At 41.4% G+C, this 24740-nt stretch overlaps 1 protein-coding gene across 9 annotated transcripts in view; it reads left to right on the forward strand.

Annotated features, from left to right (window-relative positions):
• The window catches only part of LOC118389636 (forkhead box protein P1-B), a 245979-nt gene that overhangs the window by 157124 nt on the left and 64115 nt on the right, over positions 1 to 24740 (forward strand). For 7 of the 9 annotated variants that reach the window (XM_052526631.1, XM_052526635.1, XM_052526629.1 and 4 more), the window contains one exon: positions 10905 to 11051. In XM_052526631.1, coding sequence (XP_052382591.1) covers positions 10905 to 11051 — 147 coding nt within the window. Of the gene's footprint in view, positions 1 to 10904; positions 11052 to 23705; positions 23945 to 24740 lie in introns of those variants that run through there. The other 2 variants (XM_052526636.1, XM_052526637.1) reach the window with 2 other exon arrangements.

Raw genomic sequence — 24740 nt, forward strand, 5'->3', positions numbered from 1 at the left:
GACGCTGGCACCGAGCACACCGGCCTGTGAATGCTCGGCCGAGACACAGTGCGCATCACCCCATAGCACGGGGCCTGCCTGATCAGTCACATGCTCGACCCGGGAAAGCACGGGGAATGGGCTCAGGTCTCCAACCTGACTCTGCCACACTCCCCGTGTGCTACACCCCAAATTTTCTTTTGGGGCTGCCTCTCGGGCTTCCTCGCCAGCCGTATTCCCTCGTAACGCTGGTTCCCTTCTCCTGCTGCCTCCACTCTCCTGGCTGCCTCCACCTGTTCCCATGGGAGGCGATCCCTTCCAGCCAGGATCTCCTCCCATGTGTAGGATCCCTTCCCGTCCAGAATGTCCTCCCATGTCCATTCCTCCTTTTCTCCACGCTGCTTGGTCCGTTTGTGATGGGTAACGGCATTCAGAGGAAGAAGGTGAGGACCAAGATGCAGCGTGGTATGTGTTCATATTTATTGAATAGAACTGAACACTAAATACAAAGTAACAAAAGGAATAACCGAAACAGTTCTGAAAGGTGATACAAACACTAAACAGAAAACAACTACCCACAAAACCCATGTGGGCAAGAGCTACCTAAGTATGGTTCTCAATCAGAGACAACGATAGACAGCTGTCCCTGATTGAGAACCATACCCGGCCAAAAACAAAGAAATACAAAAACATAGAAAAATGAACAAAAATAGACAATAAAAGCCTCTCTATGGCCAGGTCGTGACAGTGACTGTACAGCGTAGCCAGGGACAGCTTTGTGTGCAGGCACTGATTGGGTGATGACATGGGCTACTTTACATATACATTCTCTAGTGATTCACCTCTAAGTGAACCCATTGAAAGTGATTCTGTCACTGGCCTAAAGACAGAGATGTTTATGACTAGGTAAGGCATGTCCTCTCAAAGGCCCTAAAGCACTGTATCTCTATACCCTCCCCTTTAATCACTGTATCACTCATAAACTACATGAGGTGTTTGTGTGTGTGTGTGTGTGTGTGTGTGTGTGTGTGTGTGTGTGTGTGTGTGTGTGTGTGTGTGTGTGTGTGTGTGTGTGTGTGTGTGTGTGTGTGTGTGTGTGTGTGTGTGTGTGTGTGTGTGTGTGTGTGTGTGTGTGTGTGTGTGCTCGCACTGTGCGCACAAACGTCCTTCCTGTTTCTCGTTTTTTAAACTTAATCAGCAAAAATAAAAGCTGTTGTAAGCTGGCTCACATTAAAGAGGTGATTATTGGTAATAAATACTTTTTATTCATACTTATTACAGAGGCAGTTTTCTTGTGGGGTTAATGAGAGTAATTTGATTTGCTTGAGAGATTACAGTTCCCAAGAATTAATGCGGCAATCCCATTCCAAGATAGAGCGATATCTAAGATTCTTCACAGGTCGTGTGCTGCTAGATGCACCGCTCTCACATACTGTAGCAGCTAATGGAGGTGAACAGCAGTCTGTCATTTCCCGCCTGGCCCCCCTATTCTAAAGCCCATATGCCCTTGGTTCTTGCAGTGCTTGTTGTTTGGGCTATTACTGTTTGTAGCTATGCCTGCATTTCACTTAGGGTTTGTATGTATGTATGTTTCTCATTTTTAGGGGTGGACAGAACAAGTAAAATAGAATGATGGTGATGATTTATTATTGACTAATGCTAGATCAGAATCTAGAGAGATTCATCACCTAATTGCATTAATTTCAAATTAATTCAAGTTCCATCAGGACATACACTGAGTGTACAAGACCTTAGGAACACCTGCTCTTTCCATAAGTTAGACTGACCAGGTGAATCCAGGTGAAAACTATGATCCCTTATTGATGTCACCTGTCAAATGCAGGTTAAAGAAGGATTTTTAAGCATGGATAGTATTGAGACATGGATCTTGTATGTGTGCCATTCAGAGGGTGAATGGGCAAGACAAATGGTTGGGTGCCTTAGAACGGGGAATGGTAGTAGGTGCCAGGTTCACCGGTTTTAGTATGTCAAGAACTACAATGCTGCTGGGTTTTTCACGCTCAACAGTTTCCCATGTGTATGAAGAATGGTCCACCACCCAAAGGACATCCAGCCAACTTGACACAACTTTGGGAAGCATTGGAGTCAACATGGTCCAGCATCACTGTGGAACGCTTTCGACACCTTGTAGAGTCCATGCACTGATGAATCGAGGCTGTTCTGAGAGCAAAAGGTGGGGCAACTCAATATTCTGAATGTTTTGTACACTCAGTGTATTTTCTAGAGAAGCCAGATTTTTGGAGGCCACAGTCTGCGTTGTTTAATATTTCCACCACATGTTTATGTAAGGCCTTTAAGCTTGCCAGATAACTTAATTTTCCTCGTGATCATCTTCTCCTGCAACGTTTATTGAAGCCTGCAGCTCAGGAGGTGTCTGTTCAGAGTGCTGAAGGTGTCTCAGGCTGATTGAAGCCAGCCAATTCTGTCACCGCGCTGTGCTTTGCATGCTAATTACTACAGGATGTTATGTTAGTTAAAAGTGCTTACTTACAGTTACAGGACCTGCATTGAATTGTTGTTACTTCACTCACACTTGTCCATGCCAATATGACTGGTGAGAGTTTGAGTAACGCCCAGTGTCCATGTTCAAGCCAATTAAACTAAAAGAGTATGGCTGTCCTCTTGTCTTTGCCCTCTTGTCTTTCGTTAGAACACTACTATGCATCATATTCAGTCCAAGCTGACTGGAGATCTGTTCAGACTCAGCCAGGAGAGCACTATAGTTTATGGCCAAAGCAATCAGATTTTTCCCTCTTCCTTTATTCCTGTCTGTCTGGGATCATATTACCCGTCTTGGAATGACTTCAACGGAGACAGTGCTATTCACAGGGAGCTGCCACTCCACTGCAACTCAATCCACAGACCATGGCCAATTGGGCTCACTGTGATTTATAGAATTATTCTCCCGTAGAGTAACTCTCTCTCCATCCACACTGGGATTCCTCCACTGGCACCTCATAGACCTCATACAGGGGGTTTACGTGCTTTAGGTCCCAGGTCAAGACAAGGGAAATCAATGGCAGATGATGTATATATATACAGGTGTAGGATCTTCATTTTACCAAAATAATCCTGCAGCAATAGGATTTGAACGTTTAGTCCATAATGTTGCTTGAACAGTGGTTAGGCTATTAGTAGGCCAAAAGTAGGCTACATGAAAATAACAATACTGTTAATATAACCGTGTCTTAGAGATTTTTGTGAATTTATGTACATCACAAAGCTCATCTGCATTTCCTGTGGTGCAGGACAGTTCTCAGCAACAAAAGAGTGATCAACTTAATATCCTACATCTGTAGTTTTGGATCAGTAGAGCTATGATATAAGCATTTATTATTATGTTTAGTATACCACAAATATATTAAGTGTAACCAAAATGCAGTAGCAAACAAGGGATGGCTTCTGTGCCATATCATTTGACTGAATTCCGTGTTTGTGAAATCAACAGCAAGGTTTGGGAAGATAGTGTTTTCTCTAGGGACATAGCACACCACATTAAATCCTGTCCTATGCACTTCCTTACCCTGCCCTGAGAGCAGTGATAGGCTGTAGGTAATGTCACTCTACCTTTTAGGTGTTTCTGATTGGTGGCATGCATCATATTATGGGCCGGATTTATTTTTGTGTCAGACAGTTGACCAGCAGAGTAGTAAACCCATAGTAGAGGAATTGAGGACCAATCAACTGACAACACAGAAGCAGCCAGTGCCCTGAGCAGTCTAAATCCCCCATGTACTGTCTGATGCAGTCTCCTCCTGAAGCACTGCTTTGTTACGGGGTGTTGTGTGTGTAATGTGTAGGCTGCCTGTATTCATCTATATTCAGTGCAACTCAAATCAGAGATTTAGGGCTTTGCTGAGAGTAACTTGAGAGTTTGCTGCTGTATTGATGAAGTTGAGTAATGTGAATGAGATGAAAAACAACGAGGCTTTCCCATTCTAAACACTACGCTTCAACGCTGGATACATTTCCACAGAATCGTTGCCTCACGCTGTGTTTTAGAATCATCCTTTCCCAAGCACGACACTCCTAACCACTACCTGATGCAACTCTGCAGACGGAAATGCAATAACAAACGAAACAAGGTTTTTTCAAGCACCCGTCTAAATAGTTTGCATGCCCAATACATTTTCTGTGTTTTATGGACTTGATGTAAATTACAGCAGAATGGGCATCCCCAGGCGTTGGTGTTGGCAAGGAAAAGGGAAAGGCAGCAGGATGGTATAGACTGAGATCTGCCTTGCATTGTTCCCAGCTCTTTCTTTTTTTAAATTATTTATCTTTTTATTTTTTCTCTTCTCTTCCTCACTCAATCTCCCTCTCTTTCTTTTCCCTTTCTTTCTGCCATCGAAACGGAACCAAAGCATTGACTGCTCCCCTACTGATTTGCCTCTGTGTGACCTCCCTTTAGTGGTGCCATTCACAGGCGGTGCTGGAGCAGAATGCAAGGGGAGAGAGAGTGACGCGCTCTGATAGACTTCGCTAGTGAAGTGGATTAAATCAGCATCAGGCTAGTGGAGCTGATTACCCTGAATATGAAAATGCAGTATCTTAATGGTACATATTTTCATGAGGCAGCCCAGTTGCCTTTCATTTTGCGGCTCATATGTCTATTCTTATGAGTCATTTACTTCTTTAATTACCTTTAGCAGCAGATGCACAATGGTGTATTAATGTGAATGATTTTTACGGCCACTTTATCATACAGTGCCTAGGAAGTTGAAAGGCGTAATTGAGGTGGAAGAGCGACTCATGAGGGAAACAATATTAGTTGACAGCTTCCCTTGTAGTCGGGAGGGTGTTTATGAGTTTACACCACTTTAAAGCAGTAATAAACATAGTATTCATTTAATAACTGCTGAATGGCGGGGACAAAAATGCCTTCATGGAGGGGAGATTTGCATTATGTTATTGAATCATGATAGGAAGTTGGTGTCCCATAATCAGACAAAACTGCATGTGTGTGCATGCGTGTGTGCGTGTGTTTATCCTGCCTGTGTGAAGCCATTCAAATTTTCTTGCATTTGTCTTATTTTCTGTAGGTTTTGGCCCTGTTATTTTGATGCTAAATGACACTTGAGTGTGTGTGTGTGTGTGTGTGTGTGTGTGTGTGTGTGTGTGTGTGTGTGTGTGTGTGTGTGTGTGTGTGTGTGTGTGTGTGTGTGTGTGTGTGTGTGTGTGTGTGTGTGTGTGTGTGTGTGTGTGTGTGTGTGTGTGTGCGTGTGTGTGTGTGCGTGTGTGTGTGTGTGTGTGTGTGTGTGTATTTTTTGACCCAGACCTCTGGGCCTACTTTTTTCCATCTGTTGTTAAGCTGCTAGCTAAGAAAGGCTGGAGAATCCAAACAAACGGAACCTGTTGGGCCTGCATAGCTGAGCTGACCTCCCGGGCCGCCTGTACCAGGCTCAGAGTAGATTCCGGGCCCACTGTTTACTCTCTGCTCTGCGCCTGCTCCATACTCCCTCCCCTCTCTACCCTCCCTCCTCCTCTCCCTTCACTCCCTGCCCTCCATCATTAGTCCCGCTCCACAGCACCCTCTTCCATCCACACTCATGTTTAATAAGTTTACTTTCTACCCTGTTTCTCTTTCACTCCATTATCCCCATTAAAAACATTTGTCAAGCCATCGCATTACCTGTTATGGGGGGAACAAAACAAAATTTGATTTTTATTGAAGTCGGCTTGCATCTTATATAATTGCATGCTGTGCTTTATATTGTTTAAACATGGCAATTTGAAATGTTTAGTGTTGTCATAAATATTAATAGATTAGTTGAAAAGTGCAGCAAAGGAAAGGCATATAATGGTTTGAAGTGGGTACAAAACATTGATTTATTTATGTATTCTACATGAATTAGTTTGGAAATCTAAACATGGGTTAGAGAGTGTTTTTCAGAGGGCCTGTAATGCGTGAGGTTTAAACATGGGTGCCTGTTTTCCATGTGGAGAGGCTTTTTGGAAATGGCATTAATTATATACTTACAGGGAATACAGCCCTGCCTACTTTGCATTACAGATAAACAGCCATTGTACAAAAAAAAGTATAGAACTCAATTCATATAAATTGACATGATTCCTACTGCTGCTTATCTGCTCACGTGTTTAAAAATGGTCCCAAATCATATGCATTTCAATAAAAATGACACTTATTGTAAGTGAATTCCATTACTATATGTTTGCACACTCAATGCCCCGCTGATCACACATCATCCTACTTGTCCTATTCTAAAAATGTGAGTAACTCTCCCAGTTTCAATAAATTCCCCGCCAGTCTTACAATAGCCTGCATAATTTACAAAAATGGAAGGAACAGCTTTCCACTCTGTAGGAGAGAGTCAGCCTACTGTACTATGAACACACCAGGAGGATCCAGAGAGAAGTGGGCTTATTGCACAGGGCTACTGAAGGCCCTTTGTTTGGATAAAACATTGCAGGGGTAGAGCCAGGGCCATAAATGTCAGATGAGTTGAGACGTGTGCTCTTTCACTTAGAAAGTTAAGCGGATAACCTTGACATTTAGGCCATCACCAGGAAAACCCACAGACCTGAGAAGGGGGAGAAATGCCTGTGTCTGCTGAGCAGGACTACATTAAGGACAAACCTATTAGCTGTGTTTTTGCTGGCCGTATGAGAACCTTGGTCTCCTGTCTAGTTAACTCCAGCCACTGGGTAAACAGCGAGCACTGGACCCCGCTCTCCTCTACTCCTCTCCGCTTTCCTCCACTCCTCTCCTCTCTCTGCCATTTTTCCTCTCTCTCCAGTCTCCACAATGGCCACAGGGATCCGATTACATCTGCGCGCACATCTTCTAGCAGTTAGGGTCCATTTGTTTGAAATCATTTCACATTCAAGGTCTACACTGACGTTGGAGTTGGAGGACATTGGTGAGTCGGAGGAAATAAAGAGGGCTCTCTCCTGATGGGCCTAAACAAACACACTAGACCAGACCCACGTCACCGCACCTCTTGCAGTGGAGCCACCCTGAATGGAGCCCTCTCAGTTTTCACACAACCACTCTCTTTACCTGGCTCACATTTGTCTGTCAGTTTCAACTGGAGGATGATTGTTGCTGGTCTCTTCTTTCCGAGGAACGTAGCCTACCACTAGACGTATCTCTCAGCGCATTTGAATTCCTCTACAGTTGAACACAAGTTGTTTGTATTTTTTGTTTACTCAAGGTCAACAGATGTAGAGAGATAAAGAAGTGCCTTTGGTCATGTCCAAAATGTGCGTGCCATTACAACATAGTAAAAAGTTTAGGGCTGAATCAAAGCAAAGAATTGTGGTAATTCTCAGAGCAGGGATTTGTATGGCACCCAGAGCTGGCTTTAACAGCAGGAAACCCAAAGCCTGTAAATAATCCACATGTGCAGACTGCATATAAAGACATCTAGTACTTAGCCATTCCCTTATCACTGCTAGATAGCCCTGGGACATGAGAGCTGCTCCTGCCTTTTCAGAGGCTCTACTCACTAATATGGTGTGAAAGTAGATTTAGAAATAAGGCAGCCGCTGTTTATTAAAACAGACCAGTTAACACAGGGGAAGGTGTGAACTTTGATCACATTTGAAAGAGAATGTGCAAATGACAAGGATATCAAATTGCGTTGTCTTTGTTGGCAATAAGACCTTGTCAGATCCTGGAGGGTGTTTGTTTGTGTGTGTGTGTGTGTGTGTGTGTGTGTGTGTGTGTGTGTGTGTGTGTGTGTGTGTGTGTGTGTGTGTGTGTGTGTGTGTGTGTGTGTGTGTGTGTGTGTGTGTGTTTATTTTGTTCCTTATCCTAGCTCATACTGTACAGCTACAACTTAGCCTGTAGTACAAACAACCATAGCAGCACATTGTAATGAAGCTTCTTCAGTTGCACCTGTACATAGACAGGTTCCGCACGTACAAATATCTAAATCCAATTGGCAAGCCTCATGTTACTCATGACATGTTTTGCCAGTTAGAAATACACACAGTTCAATCTACTGGTTCTGTACATTAGAATAAGTCAAAACTTGAATATGTGTATTTCTGTGTAAAACCCTAGTTAATTCTATAAACATACAGTATTTCCCCCCTTAGCTTGACATCTGCTTCGCCCTAAAGCACGGCAGTCTCCTGTTCCCTTTGCATCCTAGTTATCTGTTTGTATTATCTGTCTTTGAACTGTATCTGATCAGTTCCACCTAATATGTCTCTTGATTTGTGCTATTGTAGTGCCCAGACAACATGCTGTTCTCCTCATTTCTCTGCTCTTTAGATGCTCCGGTCTGTCATCCGCTGGCAGTTTAGCGCGTCTGGAGCTGCTTTTAGACTTGTACGTCTATCAAGCCCCAGTACCTTTGAATGTGAGATCAAAAGGAGATGAGGGGAAAGGGAAAGAGGGGAGAGAGAGAGAGAAGAGGCCTTGTGTGAAGAGAAGAGTGGGTGCTGTGTAAACATCACAGTGACAGCTCACAATGGGTTATTTTAGCACAGCATCAGGCCTCTCCAAGGCAGCCAGCTACAGTCGCCTTGTTAAACAACAAATCATTCCTCAGCCTCTAGCCGGCCTCAACTCGGAAACACTCTACATAGGTTCCCCAGCTAGACCTTTTTATATCGTTATTTTTCGATAATGACGGTCTTTTGACTCATCCTGTCTTTCGCTTTTAAAACTATTTTATAAAGTCATTGGGGAAAACAGAGCCCAAACAGTATGACTAATACTGTAAGTGATTATTTTCTGACTGCTTTTCTACTTGATCAAATATGAAAGTCTTAATGAGGTTAGTTTCTATTTGATGATCAACTTGAGATCAACGTGGATGATCTTACAATACACAGTGTTCCATCGCAACGTCACAGTTACTGTATGTATGCTGATTGATGATGCAGTACTGTAGGTGTTGTGCCAGGTTTTTTCCTGTTAATGATTCCCAGAAATATATGTCTTCACCCATTAGTATCTAAAAACTCCCATCATATCCTGTTGACTCAAGTATCTTAGTTCCAACACCCCTCTTAGTAACCCAGACAGGTTACACCAAAGCATGCATGTGTCATAAGTTACAGAGAAAACTAAATACTACTTTTGTTTATTCATAAATGTTCCGCTGTAGTAATCCGTAGGCTTGGCTTAACTATTTGGTGCTCTGTTGTGCCATGCTGCCTCACCAGGTAAGATTATTGTGTCATCGAAGAAGAACCTTCTGTCCTTTATTCCATTACACAGCTCTGTGGTCTATTGTCTATTTCAAATTGACTTTATGCTGCACATTTTGCATAAGTACTGTAGTGCAATGTGTATATAACTTTTAACCATCAACTTATTCTTACCTACAATAACCTACTTGAGGTTATTGAATTACATTGCATGCTTTAAGTGCTAGGTAGGTCTGCCACTGTAGGCGGGAAGATAGGAAGTTTGTCATACCGTAACTGAATGGGTTAAATATCATGTTCTTATAATTAGGGCTATAAATAGTAGGTTATTGTTTGTGCCTTAGTATTGCGTTGGATTTCTCTGTTTGTGTTGGAGTAGATCTCACACTGTCACAAGAAAAGGGTACACTATCTTTATGAATGTGTGGGCTGGGGTTTTCCCCTCACAAGCTTTAGGCAGGGAGAGAGAGAAAAGAGAGAGAGAACTTGTTTTAATGGTGGAAGGGTAAAACGCCAGGAGAGTGGCCTCTTTGTAGCCTGTGGTTATATTCTTGCCTCATGATGTCATCCCTCAGGCCTGTGTTTGAGAGGGTCAACACACACACACGGTGCAGAGCAGTGCACAGCTGTTTGCCCCTGCCTCTGAGCTGGACTCCCCTCTCATCCTTTCCTTTATAGAGCATTTACAGGCCTATAGATCATCTTCTCCTATCACTCTCTCTGTTTCTCTAAAAGCCTTTCACCATACCCTCTTCCTTTTCCTATTTCACTTTCATACCATCTTCCATACATTCCTCTTACTCTTTCACACGTTTCTCTTACGTACTCTGAGCACCTCCCCCTTCCACCTTTTCCGATTTTCATCTTCAACATACCACTTTTAATTTGCATCTGGCAATCAACCTGACTCATCAAATAATTGACTTGAGGACTATTACTCTGCTGTGCGGGATGGGCTCGGACTGTTAGTTTAATTGTGGGAGTAATCGTCTGTGGAGTATGGAAAGTATGAGCCGAGTTATTTACTCAGATGTTTCACTGGTGTAGGTGTGAGGAGGCTGGCGGCTCACTGTGGGAATACACGCTTGCTTTTCTTGGTATCAGTGTGGTTTTCATGACCACTGTTTTTCCCGGCTCCCCGGCTTTGTTTGTTCTGGATGGCATGTTTGATTATTTATCGTGAGGGAAAAGGGAGTAGCTGGAGCAATAAACATGTGACTGCACTGTATTTTGTTTTCCACTGAGAAGGCCGTGTCCTTTAACAGATATTTGGAGCAGCAATAAACCTTTTATTTACTTTCTGGAGGGGAGTGGACAGGGGGAGAGGAGGATCAAAAAGCACCGTTCTGTGCCTCTGACTTCTTCTGTTTACTGTAATTGCAACCTACAGTATACACACGCACACTACATGTTCATGTTTATAAATGTATGTAAATTGTAAAATAACTTTTTTCTGTATTGTCTTTTCGCTACGAGTAGGACCCCAGTAAGACTAGCTGTCACCATTGGTATCGACTAATGGCGATCCTAATAAAATCATATCTAAATCAACAGAAAATATTTGCATTGGCCTGTGGCTATTGATTTGTGTAAAATCCTGTTTGTTTTATTATCTATCAGCAGTCCAAGAACACGTCGTTGTTTGGGTTACATCTGTTGTGTTAAAAGAAGAGTGGTCTCAAGGGAAGGGTTGAGCCCCAAGACACAATCAAATATCTGCTTTTAGTTTCAATGTTGTTCCCTTTTTTAACCCACCATCATTTTCATCTCTCTTTCAGGCTCTTCAAGTGGCTCGGCAGATCCTTCTACAGCAACAACAGCAACAGCAACATCAACAACAACAACAACAACAACAGCAGCTGCAGCTTCAGCAAGGCACCGATCTAAAATCCCCCAAAGACAATGAGAATCAGCCAAGCCTACAGGTACCAGAACACACTGTCATATGTTTGTTAAGAACATGCAAACAGTGTATGTTTACACCAGTCAACCGTCATATTGTTGCTTCCAAGTTGGAGACCTCAAGACAAACAAAAGCGGTTGGTCTGTTGTAAAAGTCACTTATTAAGTTGAGCAATGGAGAGCTGAACTTTCTTGATCTTTTCTATAGTACACTGTGTGCTGTTTTTATTCTGTCATGGGTGAATGTACCAAGCAACCTTCATAAACAGGAAATTAAGAGAGGCAGAGTGAGTGACGGTTGTAGGCCAACCACGTTTGCGTGTGTGTGTTCGTGGGTGTGGATTGCAATGTGAGTGTGATCAACAACATACATCTCAGACTGTGACACATTAATTATATTACTATGTAGAATAAACACAGTTCTGAATGCCTGGGACGGCAGGGTAGCCTAGTGGTTAGAGCTAGTAACCGGAAGGTTGCAAGTGCAAACCCCCGAGCTGACAAGGTACAAATCTGTTGTTCTGCCCCTGAACAGTCAGTTAACCCACTGTTCCTAGACCGTCATTGAAAATAAGAATTTGCTCTTAACTGACTTGCCTAGTTAAATAAAGTAAAAATTAAAATATAAAGCCTAGACTCTCAGAAATCAGCCTCTTGGAAATATTTTGATGTATTACATTTTTTAACAAAGCCAAGGAAATAATGCACACATGATGTGTGTTGCTGATCGAGGCCTGTTGTAGCAGTGGTTAATATGTGATAGAAACATGAGTGGCCTGTTTAAAGGAGGATAAAGGAGAAGAGAGGGGAAGAGTAGGTGATGTTTCCAACTCTCCAGCAGAAGATATGAACCTTTAGGAGCTTTAGGTGCCCTTTGGTATCTCTCACTCTCTCGCTCTCATTCTCTCTCGCTCATTTTCTCTCTCTCTCTCTCTTTCCTCCTCTCCCTCTCCCTCTTTCATCACTACCCTCAATGGGGGCAGTAATATCAAGGAGAAACTGTTTTCACCACTTACAGCAGATCACCACTTACAGCAGATCACCACTTATTTTCAGATCACCACTTATTTTCAGATCACCCCTTATTTTCAGATCACCCCTTATTTTCAGATCACCCCTTATTTTCAGATCACCCCTTATTTTCAGATCACCCCTTATTTTCAGATCACCCGTTTGAGCCGCCTCACATGTGTATCTTTGTTTGAACGTTTGTTTCAGTGCGAAATTGCAAATGACTTCGGGGCATATTTGGTCATTAATACGAAGGACTGTTCTATATGCGTGTGTGTGTATATATATATATATATATTTAATAGCCCCTTTCCCTTAGCAGCTAGGTCTAATGACAGGTACACATGTAGGATCTTGATTTAATCTCTCTTTTATCACTGAGAATTTTCCTGCACTGCAAGAAATGCAGATGAGCTTCATGATTGACATAAATTCACTGAAAACCCACACTAACACACAACCTTAACAGTATTGTGTTTTTGAGAAAGTTCATACTTGATATGTCCTAGTGAAAAATGTATCAACCCCTACAAAAATCTCCATTAATTATAATCCACATGATCAATCACATTTCCTGTTGCCGCAGGAATCTTTTCCCGCTGTAGAAAACTGACTCAAATTAAGATCCTACATCTGTAATTAAAGAGGCAATTTTGTCTCAATAATAGCTCTAGAGGATGACCTTTTAGTTGTGTTGATCTTTGAGTTGTGTTGACCTTTTAGTTGTGTTGATCTTTGAGTTGTGTTGACCTTTTAGTTGTGTTGACCTTTTAGTTGTGCTCACCTTAAAGTTCTGTTGAACTTTTAGTCCTGTTGATCTTTCAGTCCTGTTGACCTTTCAGTTGTACTGACCTTTCAGTTGTGTTGACCTTTCAGTTGTGTTGAACTTTCAGTTGTGTTGTGTTGACCTTTCAATTGTGTTGACATTTCAGTTGTGTTGACCTTTCAGTTGTGTTGAACTTTCAGTTGTGTTGAACTTTCAGTTGTGTTGACCTTTTAGTTGTGTTGTAGTTGTGTTGACCTTTCAGTTGTGTTGTAGTTGTGTTGACCTTTTAGTTGTGTTGTAGTTGTGTTGACCTTTCAGTTGTGTTGTAGTTGTGTTGACCTTTCAGTTGTGTTGTAGTTGTGTTGACCTTTCAGTTGTATTGACCTTTTAGTTGTGTTTACCTTTTGGTTGTGTTGTAGTTGTGTTGACCTTTCAGTTGTGTTGATATTTCAGTTGTGTTGAACTTTTAGTTGTGTTGAACTTTTAGTTGTGTGTGCATTTGTCAGGATTCAAATAAGTTGAAGGGATCAAACTAAAGAGTTTCCAGAGTCAGGCTGGAAAATGTATAGCAGAGGTCAACAAACACGGGAGGCTACAAGGAAGATTCCAGCGTACAGCCAGATTTTGGTACATAGTGAAGTACTACACATTCTCTCACAGACAAAGAAAAAATACAAATTCTAAGATCTTGCCCAACCTGTCACTAAGCTACTGAAAAGAGAGCTGGGCCTTTTTTCCTCCTCTGCCCAAATCTTGTGAAGAGCACAGGCTAGTTGGCCATAGTATCTAAATAAAATGCTAAATTGCCTGCTTTGTAATGTGTCGTAGGTTATGTTACATTTTGCTAGGTTGAAACTATCCTAATGAAAGCCACAAGTACAGACAAGTGTTTATGTAAGTGATAATGCCCGATAATGCCTGGTGTTTGGATAATGCCTGGTGTTTGGAGGATACAGTGCATTCGGAAAGTATTCAGACCCCTTGACTTTTTACACATTTTGTTACGTTACAGCCTTATTCTAAAATGGATTCAATTATTTTGTTCCCCTCATCAATCTACACACAGTACCCCATAATGACAAAGTGAAAACAAGTTTTTAGAAATGTTTGAAAATGTATAAAAATCTAAAATAGAAATATCTTATTTACGTAACTATGCAAACCTTTTGTAGCGTCATACCCAAGAAGACTCAAGGCTGTAATCACATCCACGGTTCCTTCAACAAAGTACTGAGTAAAGGGTCTGAGTACTTATGTAAATGTAATATTTCAGTTTTTTTATTTGAATACATTTGCTAAAATTTCTAACAACCTGTTCTTGCTTTGTCATTATAGGGTATTGTGTGTAGATTGATGAGGATTTTTGGGGGGTTAATCAATTTTAGAATATGTCTGTAACCTAACAAAATGTGCAAGAAGTCTAGGGGTCTGAATACTTTCCGAATGCACTGTATTTAGTCTTGTGAGTGTGCATAGAGTCAGCGCAAGGGTCAATGCAGATAGTCCGGGTAACCATTTAATGAACTATTTAGCAGTCTTACGGCTATTAAGCAGTCTAATGGCTTTGGGGTAGAAGCTGAATCGAAGCCTGTTGGTCCAATGATACAACAATTACAGTTGAAGTCGGAAGTTTACATACATCTTAGCCAAATACATTTAAACTCAGTTTTTCACAATTCCTGACATTTATTCAGAGTAAAAATTCCCTGTCTTAGGTCAGTTATGATCACCACTTTATTTTAAGAATGTGAAATGTCAGAATAATGTTAGAGAGAATGATTTATTTCAGCTTTTATTTCTTTCATCACATTCCCAGTGAGTCAGAAGTTTACATACACTCAATTAGTATTTGTCACACCATGACCGTAGAGAGCGTTTTGTGTCTCTATTTTGGTTTGGTCAGGGTGTGATTTGGGTGGGCAGTCTATGTTCTATGATTTTCAATTTCTATGTGTTTGGCCGGGTGTGGTTCTCAATCAGAGGCAGCTGTCTATCGTTGTCTCTGATTGAGAACCATACTTAGGTACCCTTTTCCACCACCTGTTTTGTGAGAAGTTAACTTTGTCTTTGTTCAGGGCACATAGCCCAAAGCTTCACAGTTTGGTTTTTGTTCTTTGTTTTGTTGGCATAATTTTTTGAATAAAGAGAAAATGTACGCTTACCATGCTGCACTTTGGTCCAGTCCTTCAGCCAGCCGTGACAGAATTTGGTAGCATTGCCTTTAAAATGTTTAATATGAGTCAAACGTTTGGGGTAGCCTTCCACAAGCTTCCCACAATAAGTTGGGTGAATTTTGGTGCTGGTGTAACTGAGTCAGGTTTGTAGGCCTCCTTGCTTGCACACACTTTTTCAGTTCTGGCCAAAGAATAGCCACTCAAATACCTTGACTTTGTTGTCCTTAAGGCATTTTGCCACAACTTTGGAAGTATGCTTGGGGTCATTGTCCATTTGGAAGACCCATTTGCGACCAAACTTTAACTTCCTGACTGATGTCTTGAGATGTTGCTTCAATATATCCACATATTTTCCTGCCTCATGATGCCATCTATTTTGTGAAGTGCACCAGTCCCTCCTGCAGCAAAGCACCCCCACAACATGATGCTGCCACCCCCGTGCACTTTGGAGCAGTGGCTTCTTCCTTGCTGAGCGGCCTTTCAGGTTATGTTGATATAGGACTCGTTTTACTGTGAATACAGATACTTTTGTACCTGTTTCCACCAGCATCTTCACAAGGTCCTTTGCTGTTGTTCTGGGATTGATTTTCACTTTTCTCACCAAAGTACGTTCATCTCTAGGAGACAGAACACGTCTCCTTCCTGAGCGGTATGACATTTACGTGGTCCCATGGTGTTTATACTTGCGTACTATTGTTTGTACAGATGAGCGTGGTACCTTCAGGCGTTTCGAAATTGCTCCCAAGGATGAACCAGACTTGTGGAGGTCTACAAAAATTCTCTGAGGTCTTGGCTGATTTCTTTAGATTTTCCCATGATGTCAAGCAAAGAGGCACTGAGTTTGAAGGTAGGCCTTGAAATACATCCACAGGTACATCTCCAATTGACTCAAATGATGTCAATTAGCCTACCAGAAGCTTCTAAAGCCATGACATCATTTTTGGGATTTTTCCAAGCTGTTTAAAGGTACAGTCAACTTAGTGTATGTAACTTCTGACCCACTAGAATTGTGATACAGTGAATTATAAGTTAAATAATCTGTCTGTAAACAATTGTTGGGAAAGTTACTTGTGTCATGCACAAAATAGATGTCCTAACCGACTTGCCAAAACTATAGTTTGTTAACAAAAAATGTGTGGAGTGGTTGAAAAACGAGTTTTAATGACTCCAACCTAAGTGTATGTAAACTTCCGACTTCAACTGTATGAGATATGCAGTGAGTTGCCACCTGATGTGTGTAGAGCTGTGAAGATCTATCTGTCGTGAAGACCTATTCATCTCATCAGTATCCCCATTAGACAGACAGAGAGAGAGAGATGCACAAGCTCTGCGACTCACTCCAATTCATTTTATACAAGTCAAAAATAATGAAGCACAGAATATCTGAAACATCTGAAAAAAATGACCTGCATAGAAGGGGGAGAGAAAAACCAAGCAGGAGAATCCTTGATCAGCATGAAATGGCTGTTGTGTTTTATATCTCCAAGAAGAGGGGGTGTTTTTACCTCCAAACCCCCCCAATGTAATGTGTAGACTAGATACTGAATGTGCTGCTTGCATACTGTTTCTCAGTGCCTTGAATCATATTAAATCACACAAACAGCTGTTAGAAGGCTGGAGAGCAGCTTAACATACTTAACTGGTCAAAAAGCCAGTAAATTACTGACAGAATGACGTGTAATTAAAAGTCTATGCCACTTTACCTCGCGCTTCACACCTACAGTGGCGCGGGACGAGAGCGAGCAACTCCCACCCCGCTAATTAGCATTATCAGTGAAATGGTAGGGTTTGACTCATTAGTTCCATGTGCATTTAATTAGAGGCTGGCTGAAATTGGATTTAACTTATTACTTTTTCATGGATCACTTTCTTGTCATCACTTCAAATTGGATTGCAGCCCCAGGTAACTAATTATGCCAGCCGCAGGATCAGGAGTGGAGAAATAGGTCATTAGGCACAACACTGTCGGACCCTCGCTGATAGTCCACTCGCACCGCGGAAGAAGAAGGGAAAAAAGAGGCTTGTTTGTGGCATTGCTTTGGAGCCTGCTCAGTTAACTATGCCACACTGCAAGGGTTCCTGGGTAGTCACCCAGCGCCTACATTAGAATATGTGACATGCAACTGGGCTGAAGATGTTATGTCAACATGGTTCCAGTGCCATCAGTGTAATGCCTTGATTAGACTTGCTCTGTTCCAGGTCTGGATGGTGGCCTTGATGGGCCTTCATTTTTCATGTCGCTAGTACCATTAGGTACTGTGAGGTTCTGCAGGCTGCAAGCCAGCCTCTCTTTTCTATATCAACTCTCCATTAAGAAAGTTGACTTTTATTTGCCACTATTAGCAGGTCAGAAAATACAATCCTGAGAATGTTTGTGTAGTTGGACTAAAAACAGATAATGTTAATGGCCTTGACAAACAACCTATCCCCCTTTATAATTATTATATTTTTGGTTGTCGACAGGCAAATGCAACACATAGGGCGGCAGACTACTGAAAACAATTCCCTTGTTGAATCTTTTGTGTGTTCTCTGAAAGCAACGTGTAAAGATCACTTCTTTCTTAGTTCTACTGAAGCTGAGTCCTTGAAGCTGGTGAGCAACGGAAAACAAGAAAAGAGAAACTGCTTTTGTATGGTTTCTTGACTTCCTCTGTTCACTGAAATGATGCGTTGGCTTTCTTTTAATATTTAAATGAAATGATCATGATTCATTTGATAGGTCATCTTGTCAGCATCATCTGATAGATTTTGCATTGAACATATTCATGATATCAATGGAGCAGTGCTTGTTATTCTTCAGAAATACGACGGGAAAAAACACGAACCCATCATCTACCGTCAATTTTTGCCAGGTGAATCTCTCTCTCTCCCCCTCTCTGTTTTACAGAGGGCATCTCCAGGTCAATAGATAATGTATTTTCAGTTTGACATGATGAAAGCCTTTTAAGTTTTTCCCCCCTCCCCTCCGCCACTCATATCCTTCATTTGTGGTCTTTGGGGGAGTGTTGTGTGACAGAATGCAGGGGCCACACCTCTCTCTGACAGGGGAGGAGAAGCCGCCAGCTTGCTCTGCTACTGTTGTTTGTGGTAGACCTATGGCATCGTCCTGACACATGTACACCACAGTGTTCCAATCTGTAAATCATTAGACTGCCGGCTGGACCTCCACCAGCGCTCTAAAGCAATCAGAGGCAGCATTCGGAGGAGCTCCCTCCTGCAGCCCAGCCGCCCCGTGGATCGGAGCACTATCCGTGGCCCACTACCGTGGCTAGGTGAGGTGACAATGAGCCCGGGCTCGGCCCACTCTGGCTCCCTGCCAAAAGGAGGAAGGCCAGCTGAGACAACGGGACAATTGAGGCAGACACAGCCTCTCTGTGATGAGCACCCAAGCTGTGAACCTCACCCTAAATGAACCAAGTTGTTTGTTTTAAACAGACACGTTCAGGTTCAGACAATCAAGACCAGAGTGGATGGATAATCCTTTCAGTGGTCAGTAAGCAGAAACTAAGCCTACTCCTAGTGTTGAATGAGGATTGAAATGGGAATGTTCTGACAGATACTGTGCTATAAGGCCATGTCTAAACTTCACAGTTCAGGCAGCGTTTGTATTCTGATCGTGGAATACCGAACGAGTCATGCATTTACACATACTGTACATTCAAATGTGTCTACAGTGTCCACAGTGTGTCCATATTCCCTTTCCCCGCGCTATATTCAAATGGCAGTATGCATTCTACAAACGGTGGAATAGGCTAAATATGATAATAAAATAACAACTGATGGCAGTAGCTAACTACTGTAGCTAGCCAGCAAGCTAGCAAGCAATGCTAAAGGGATTGCAAACAGGATAGCATAACTCGAGCCAAAATATTTTCTATTTATTAGCTAGTTGGCTAGCATTTACACACTCTGAACATATTTCCTCCAACATTATAATGAAAGGTGCCTCTCGGTCCCAAAACCTGTTTTCTGGATACTTGTGGGAGTGCTGATGACATTGCCCACTGTATGCGCTTTCGGTAGCCTGATTGCATCCAGACTGAGGTGAAATACACACACAATGCATCCATGACCACTTCCAAATCTGAACACAAAGCGACTTTTGTGCGTCTAGACCGGTCTTTTCAATGCGATCTTCATATTCTGATAGCAAAAGTCGCATGTAAGTGTCAAGTGTAAACACGACCTAAGAGACATCAATATTCTTCAGGTTCATCAGCACAGTTTTTAGGTTCAAAATCAAATCACATACATCTGTGCGTGTGTGTATGTGCATGATTCCGTGTGTCTCTATCTTTGAGGTGATTTAATATGCCAGGAATGATCAGCACAGCGCTGATCCCTGCATCCGTGTGTAACCAGGGATCAGGATGTCTTTTTCACCGCTTGTTTTTCTTGTCATATCGTAACAATGTATTATGTGTACTGTATATATTAGAAACAGGTTTGGATCATTCTGTCAGAATGAAGTCATCCCTTGTATTTCCAGGCAGTCTGTTTCAGCCTGTTAGTGAGCCTCAGCCATGCGATGACTGTCGGTCTGACTCCGGACTCCAGACACAGGGCTTTAAGCCACTGCCATTTGCAGGACCTTTTTTTATTCTGAGGACTGATGTTTCCCTTCAAGCTCTATCCCCCTCCCTGTCTCCCTGTCTCCCTGTCTCCCCCTCCCCCCAATCTTGTATCTTCGAATCATTCTCCTCCACAGTATCTTGATTTCAGCCATGTGTTGTTTGAAATGATTCACTCCCCCTTTTGGGTGGTAATGGGTGGATGCATGGACTGTAAGGACAGAGCATTAATAAACACCAAGAGGCATATCAAAAACATCCACTCATTCACCTTGTTTTACCAGGTTAGTCTTGTTGAGATAAAAGTACATTTTTCAAGAGACCTGGACCAAGGCAACTGCATCAACACATCAGTATCAGATAAACAGGCACATGAAATATAAACCAGGTGAAAATCACATCAATACAACAAGCAGTACGTCAGTAACTAACATGTTCACGACACAAGTCAGAAAAACATCAGAGTGCAATATGACAAGCATCATATCTTCACAACTACATGCCTCAACAACTCATTCATCTATTTGTATTGTGTGCTTCTCTAGGGACACGAGGTCCTGAAGTTTTACATTGACTTGGAGGGACTTTAACTACTAGGGGGATAACTGACCAGCCTGTTTAATTGACCAGCATAACTGACGCTTAACTGACCAGCATGCTTTTTAGGATTAAGATTAGCAGTAATTGTGTACACTGATAGTTTCAGTTAGTGCTATCTACTCACCCTGTTTAGAGAGGGTCTACGTTCCTAAAACCATATATGAGAGATGTTCTGAATTGAATGACACAGTCCGTAGATATATGTACATCTATATTTGTGTTGGGCACTGAAGAGTACATGTTTATAGTCCACACCCTGGTAATTCATGTAACTATGACTAGTTCCTGGATACCAAATAGTTGGCATGGATGTACTCGTGCGCCCAAAATGTACTCAAACTAACTATTTTTAGATGTAATCATAGCTCCCAGACGTGTCTTTTAGAAATCCTGTAGGATAGAGATGACAGTTCCACTGCTCATTTCATTTGGCATCATTCAACTACAGGATTATTTTTCCTGAACAAAATGTCATGATGAGGCACTGTACTTCTTAATATAGTGTCTGATTCAAAATAAGAACTCTATATGAATCAATCATGATAGAATACGGCACAAAATTCCCCCACCCCCCTGAATTTATGTTGCTCATCGCTGTAGATGTTCTTGTTTTGACTAAGTGAAAACCACAGCAGACGGAACACAAAGAAACACAAACCTCGTTCTGCGCTGGCTGGCATATCACCTCAAGGAAATATTTAGCAAATACAGACTACACAATGTGTTCTTTAATGTCTGAAACCAATAACATAATACATCCTTGTAACACATTGCAACAGGCATGACTTAATATGAGTTCACCTTGGCCAATAACCCTGCCCATTTCAGATGAGGCTGAAGTGCAGATGTCAGGGGTTAGAGAGAGGAGTTAAAGAGGTCTGTACACATTAGTTCAACCCAAAACTCAGAAGAAAGATTCTGAATTTCCAGTGAGTTTGTCTTTTCAGATACAGCAGAGACTGTACACAGAGCTGCTGTTGTTCGAGAAGTCGTTCACCTGGGGTGTAATCAATAGTGCACACAATAGCAAACAGTTGCAAACACTTTTATGCAAATTCAGGTAGGTTATTCCCCATTTCATTCCGTTTGCTTCTGTTTGGTTCCTAGTGAATAGATCACTGGTCTGAAGATACCTGGGTCTGTAAACAATGGTTTCCATTTCTCAGAGGGATCCCAACAATGTTTGTTTTCTTATGATAAATGTTCAGGTTACACGTTCCTTTTGGTATAGGGTTTGACCATTTATCTTAAAAAAAATAAAAATACAGTTATTATTTTAATTTGAATTGTAACATGAGTTGGACATATCTAGTTATTTAGTATACCCATGTTGATATGGCTTAGAATGAATTTAGTCTACACCCCTTTCTGTTGTTCACCCTCTGTGTTTGTATATGGGAGCTGTCATTGTCTTGAACCCCAGAACAAACACTAGTCAGACTACCAGACGTTAACTCATACTTTCACTGTAACACAGGCAGGAAATGGAGTCTTTTATTATGTCATCTCACTGTGTCGTAAGCACAATAATTCTTTCTGGATCATCATGAAGAGTATGGGTGAAAGATAAAACTGAAGGCTCAAGGATATTGATGATTCTCTGTGTTGACAAAATATGTTTGGTGAAGAAATATATATGTATCACATCGATACACACCTATGTGTAATTACTGTGCACAGTGCATGCTCAGGCAGAGGAGGAGGAGAGTAGAGTGTGAGGGAGGGGAGGCTTGAACTGTATGTCTGCTAAATTTATCATGAGGCCTTTGGGAGCATTGAAATGAGAACAGTGGCCTATTACTGCTTAGAGAAGGTGTTTTATTGAGAATATGCCGACATGCCACCCCAGGGAGAGTGCTGGGGAGAAGAGTGTGGCCAGAGCCGAGATCAGTGTGTGTGTGTGTGTGTGTGTGTGTGTGTGTGTGTGTGTGTGTGTGTGTGTGTGTGTGTGTGTGTGTGTGTGTGTGTGTGTGTGTGTGTGTGTGTGTGTGTGTGTGTGTGTGTGTGTGTGTGTGTGTGTGTGTGTGTGTGTGTGTGTGTGTGTGTGTCTGTGTCTGTGTCTGTGTCTGTGTCTGTGTCTGAGCCCTCTGAGTGTGTCAGATAGAAAGTAAAGAGCCTTTTCTTCTTCTGCTTAATTATTCACTAAGATATGTATTGGAATTGTCACTTTTGACACTTGAGGTCACCCAGTCAATTATTTATATAGGTCACCCAGCTTAACAAAGCTTCTTGTTAGTTATTAGCAGATGAGGGCAGTGGCTTGTTACTGTATGTATGGACTGTGTTGATTTGTGTTCTGGAATGTTCGTATTCCATGAGCATTCCTTCATCCTTAGCCAAGCTTTTATGGACATTGATATGAACATTTTTTTATGGCCATGTTTGAATTGGTTGTGCATGTTAACATGTTAATTAACTGAGTTATGTGTTAATCCTGACTAAAGGTTTGTTTTAATGTCTTAGTATTTGTGTCTGAATGTATTTCATCCTTTTGATTCTTCTCAAACTGAAATGAATAGTTATAAATAGTATATTTTCAGATACTACAGATTTATCATGGTTTAAAAGCTATTATTTCAAAAAAGAGTAAAAATGTATGTATAATAGTTTTTTTGGTATATTTATTTATCTCCTTTCTCTCTCTCTCTCTCTCCTGTGCAGTTTGTGCATGTCCAGTAGAGGGCAGGGTCCTGTTTCCCCTTGTTCTCTTTTATATACCTGCTGTTGAACCAACTGATTCTATTAAGACAGCTAATTCTTATTATTGTGACTGAGTAGTAGTGACAGCACCAGAGGCAGGAGTAGTATATGTTGTGTAGGGAAGTATTAGAACAAGTAATATTAGTAATCAGAGGAAAAATCATGTATTTTGGTAGATCAAGGAGTTTATAGCTTATTTTTACAAAGGGCAAAAATATTAAAGATACCCTGGAAAAAGATAGATGTGGTATCTGGAAAAAGATAGATGTGGTATCTGGAAAAAGATAGATGTGGTATCTGGAAAAAGATAGATGTGGTATCTGGAAAAAGATAGATGTGGTATCTGGAAAAATAAAGAAATGATGTAGTTAATGGAAAAGCTGTTTTTTACTCATAAAACAATATACAAAAACACACAAAATACATTTATATTAAAAAGTATTTATTTTAGACTGAAAAGCTTTTTTATGGTATTGCCCCCAAAAAAATTAAAAATCAACAAAGCATCTAAATTGTTTGTTGGCTGTTTGTTGTTCTCAGAATATAAAATTAGTTTGACTCTTTGTCCTGATGCTGTAAACAATTCCATTTACCAGAACAATAAAGTGTCTGATAGCAGGCTAGATTCTTTCTTTCAGCTGGATAGCTGTGTTTACTTATCTGTTGTTTAATTAAAGAGCTTCTTTTCTTTAGGCATCCATTGTTTCAATAGGTCAAAGGGTTAACAGCCGTCAACTTTGTATTTTTTTTCAAAGGGGCCCCACACAAAGGCATGGGTTCACCTGCAGCTCAGCCTGAGGCTCCCTATTGTGTAGGCCATTTGAATTGATTATGTTTAGGGGGCTGGTTGTGATTGGTGGAGAAGGGCGTGGTTGATTGGATAGTTTTGTATCTTGTCAGCCAGGGAGCAACCTTGCACGTGCAATCTGTCTGTATCCCAAGGAAGCCTGGAGACGCCACAGAACAGTAGTGTCCGCCTGCCTCTCCGCCTGCCTCTTTGCCTTTCATTCTCTCTCTCTCGCTCCTCTCCGCTCCACTCAACACTGCACGGCCCAGATCTCTGTTTACCCTGCCAGCTAAATGGAGTTTGTCAGGTTTGTCAATATGATTGATTCTGCAATTTTGCCAGCTTTCTTGTATAAAACTTGACAATGTCATTTGTCCAGGGAAAAGATGGGGGCTTGTATCTATCTGTGGTTGATGTTCTATCATTGTAATTGGTTAATTTTGTCATGCAGTTTGTTTAAGGAGAGAATGGATCAAGGTTTTAGTGTGTTCTGTAGATAGGGATAGAGTACAGGCTTTCCCTGAAGGCTGTTACACTACAAGTATTTAGTGATTTGTAGGGAGATGCTGTGTTTTTAAAGATAGGCTATGTGTTGTTTAGATGTTTGTGTTTACCTGCTGAGAGTTGCTGATGCCATTCAGAGATATACTTTTCATTTGCTGAATTGTGCTTCAACAAATGAAATGTTCAAATGTTTTGTTAATAATTTTGCGTATTTAGATTCACTTTACATTAGCAAATTAAGGTAAAACTTTACATTAAGGTAACACTTTACATAAAGTTTCTCATATGCCAGTTTAGATATACTGTAGTTACGATTCTAGTTATGTTTGTTTCTTTATTCTGACACTGTACTAACCAGATCATCAGGCTCTGGTACTACAGTGTGTGTTGTTAAGATATGGAAAGTTCTAGGAAAGGCTGTATTTTAGCAGTGAAGTTGTTTATCACATATTATTATTTAATATATTCTGCATCCCAGTGTGTCACTAACAAGCACATGTAGCCCTCAGCTTCAGTAGGGCATGCTGTTATTGTTTACTGTTAGTTATACATGAGATATTCCCAGTTTGTGTGTTTGTGAGCTGAGTGTTTGTTTGCCG

The sequence above is a fragment of the Oncorhynchus keta genome, chromosome 10 (assembly GCF_023373465.1).
Source record: "Oncorhynchus keta strain PuntledgeMale-10-30-2019 chromosome 10, Oket_V2, whole genome shotgun sequence".
NCBI lineage: Eukaryota > Metazoa > Chordata > Actinopteri > Salmoniformes > Salmonidae > Oncorhynchus > Oncorhynchus keta.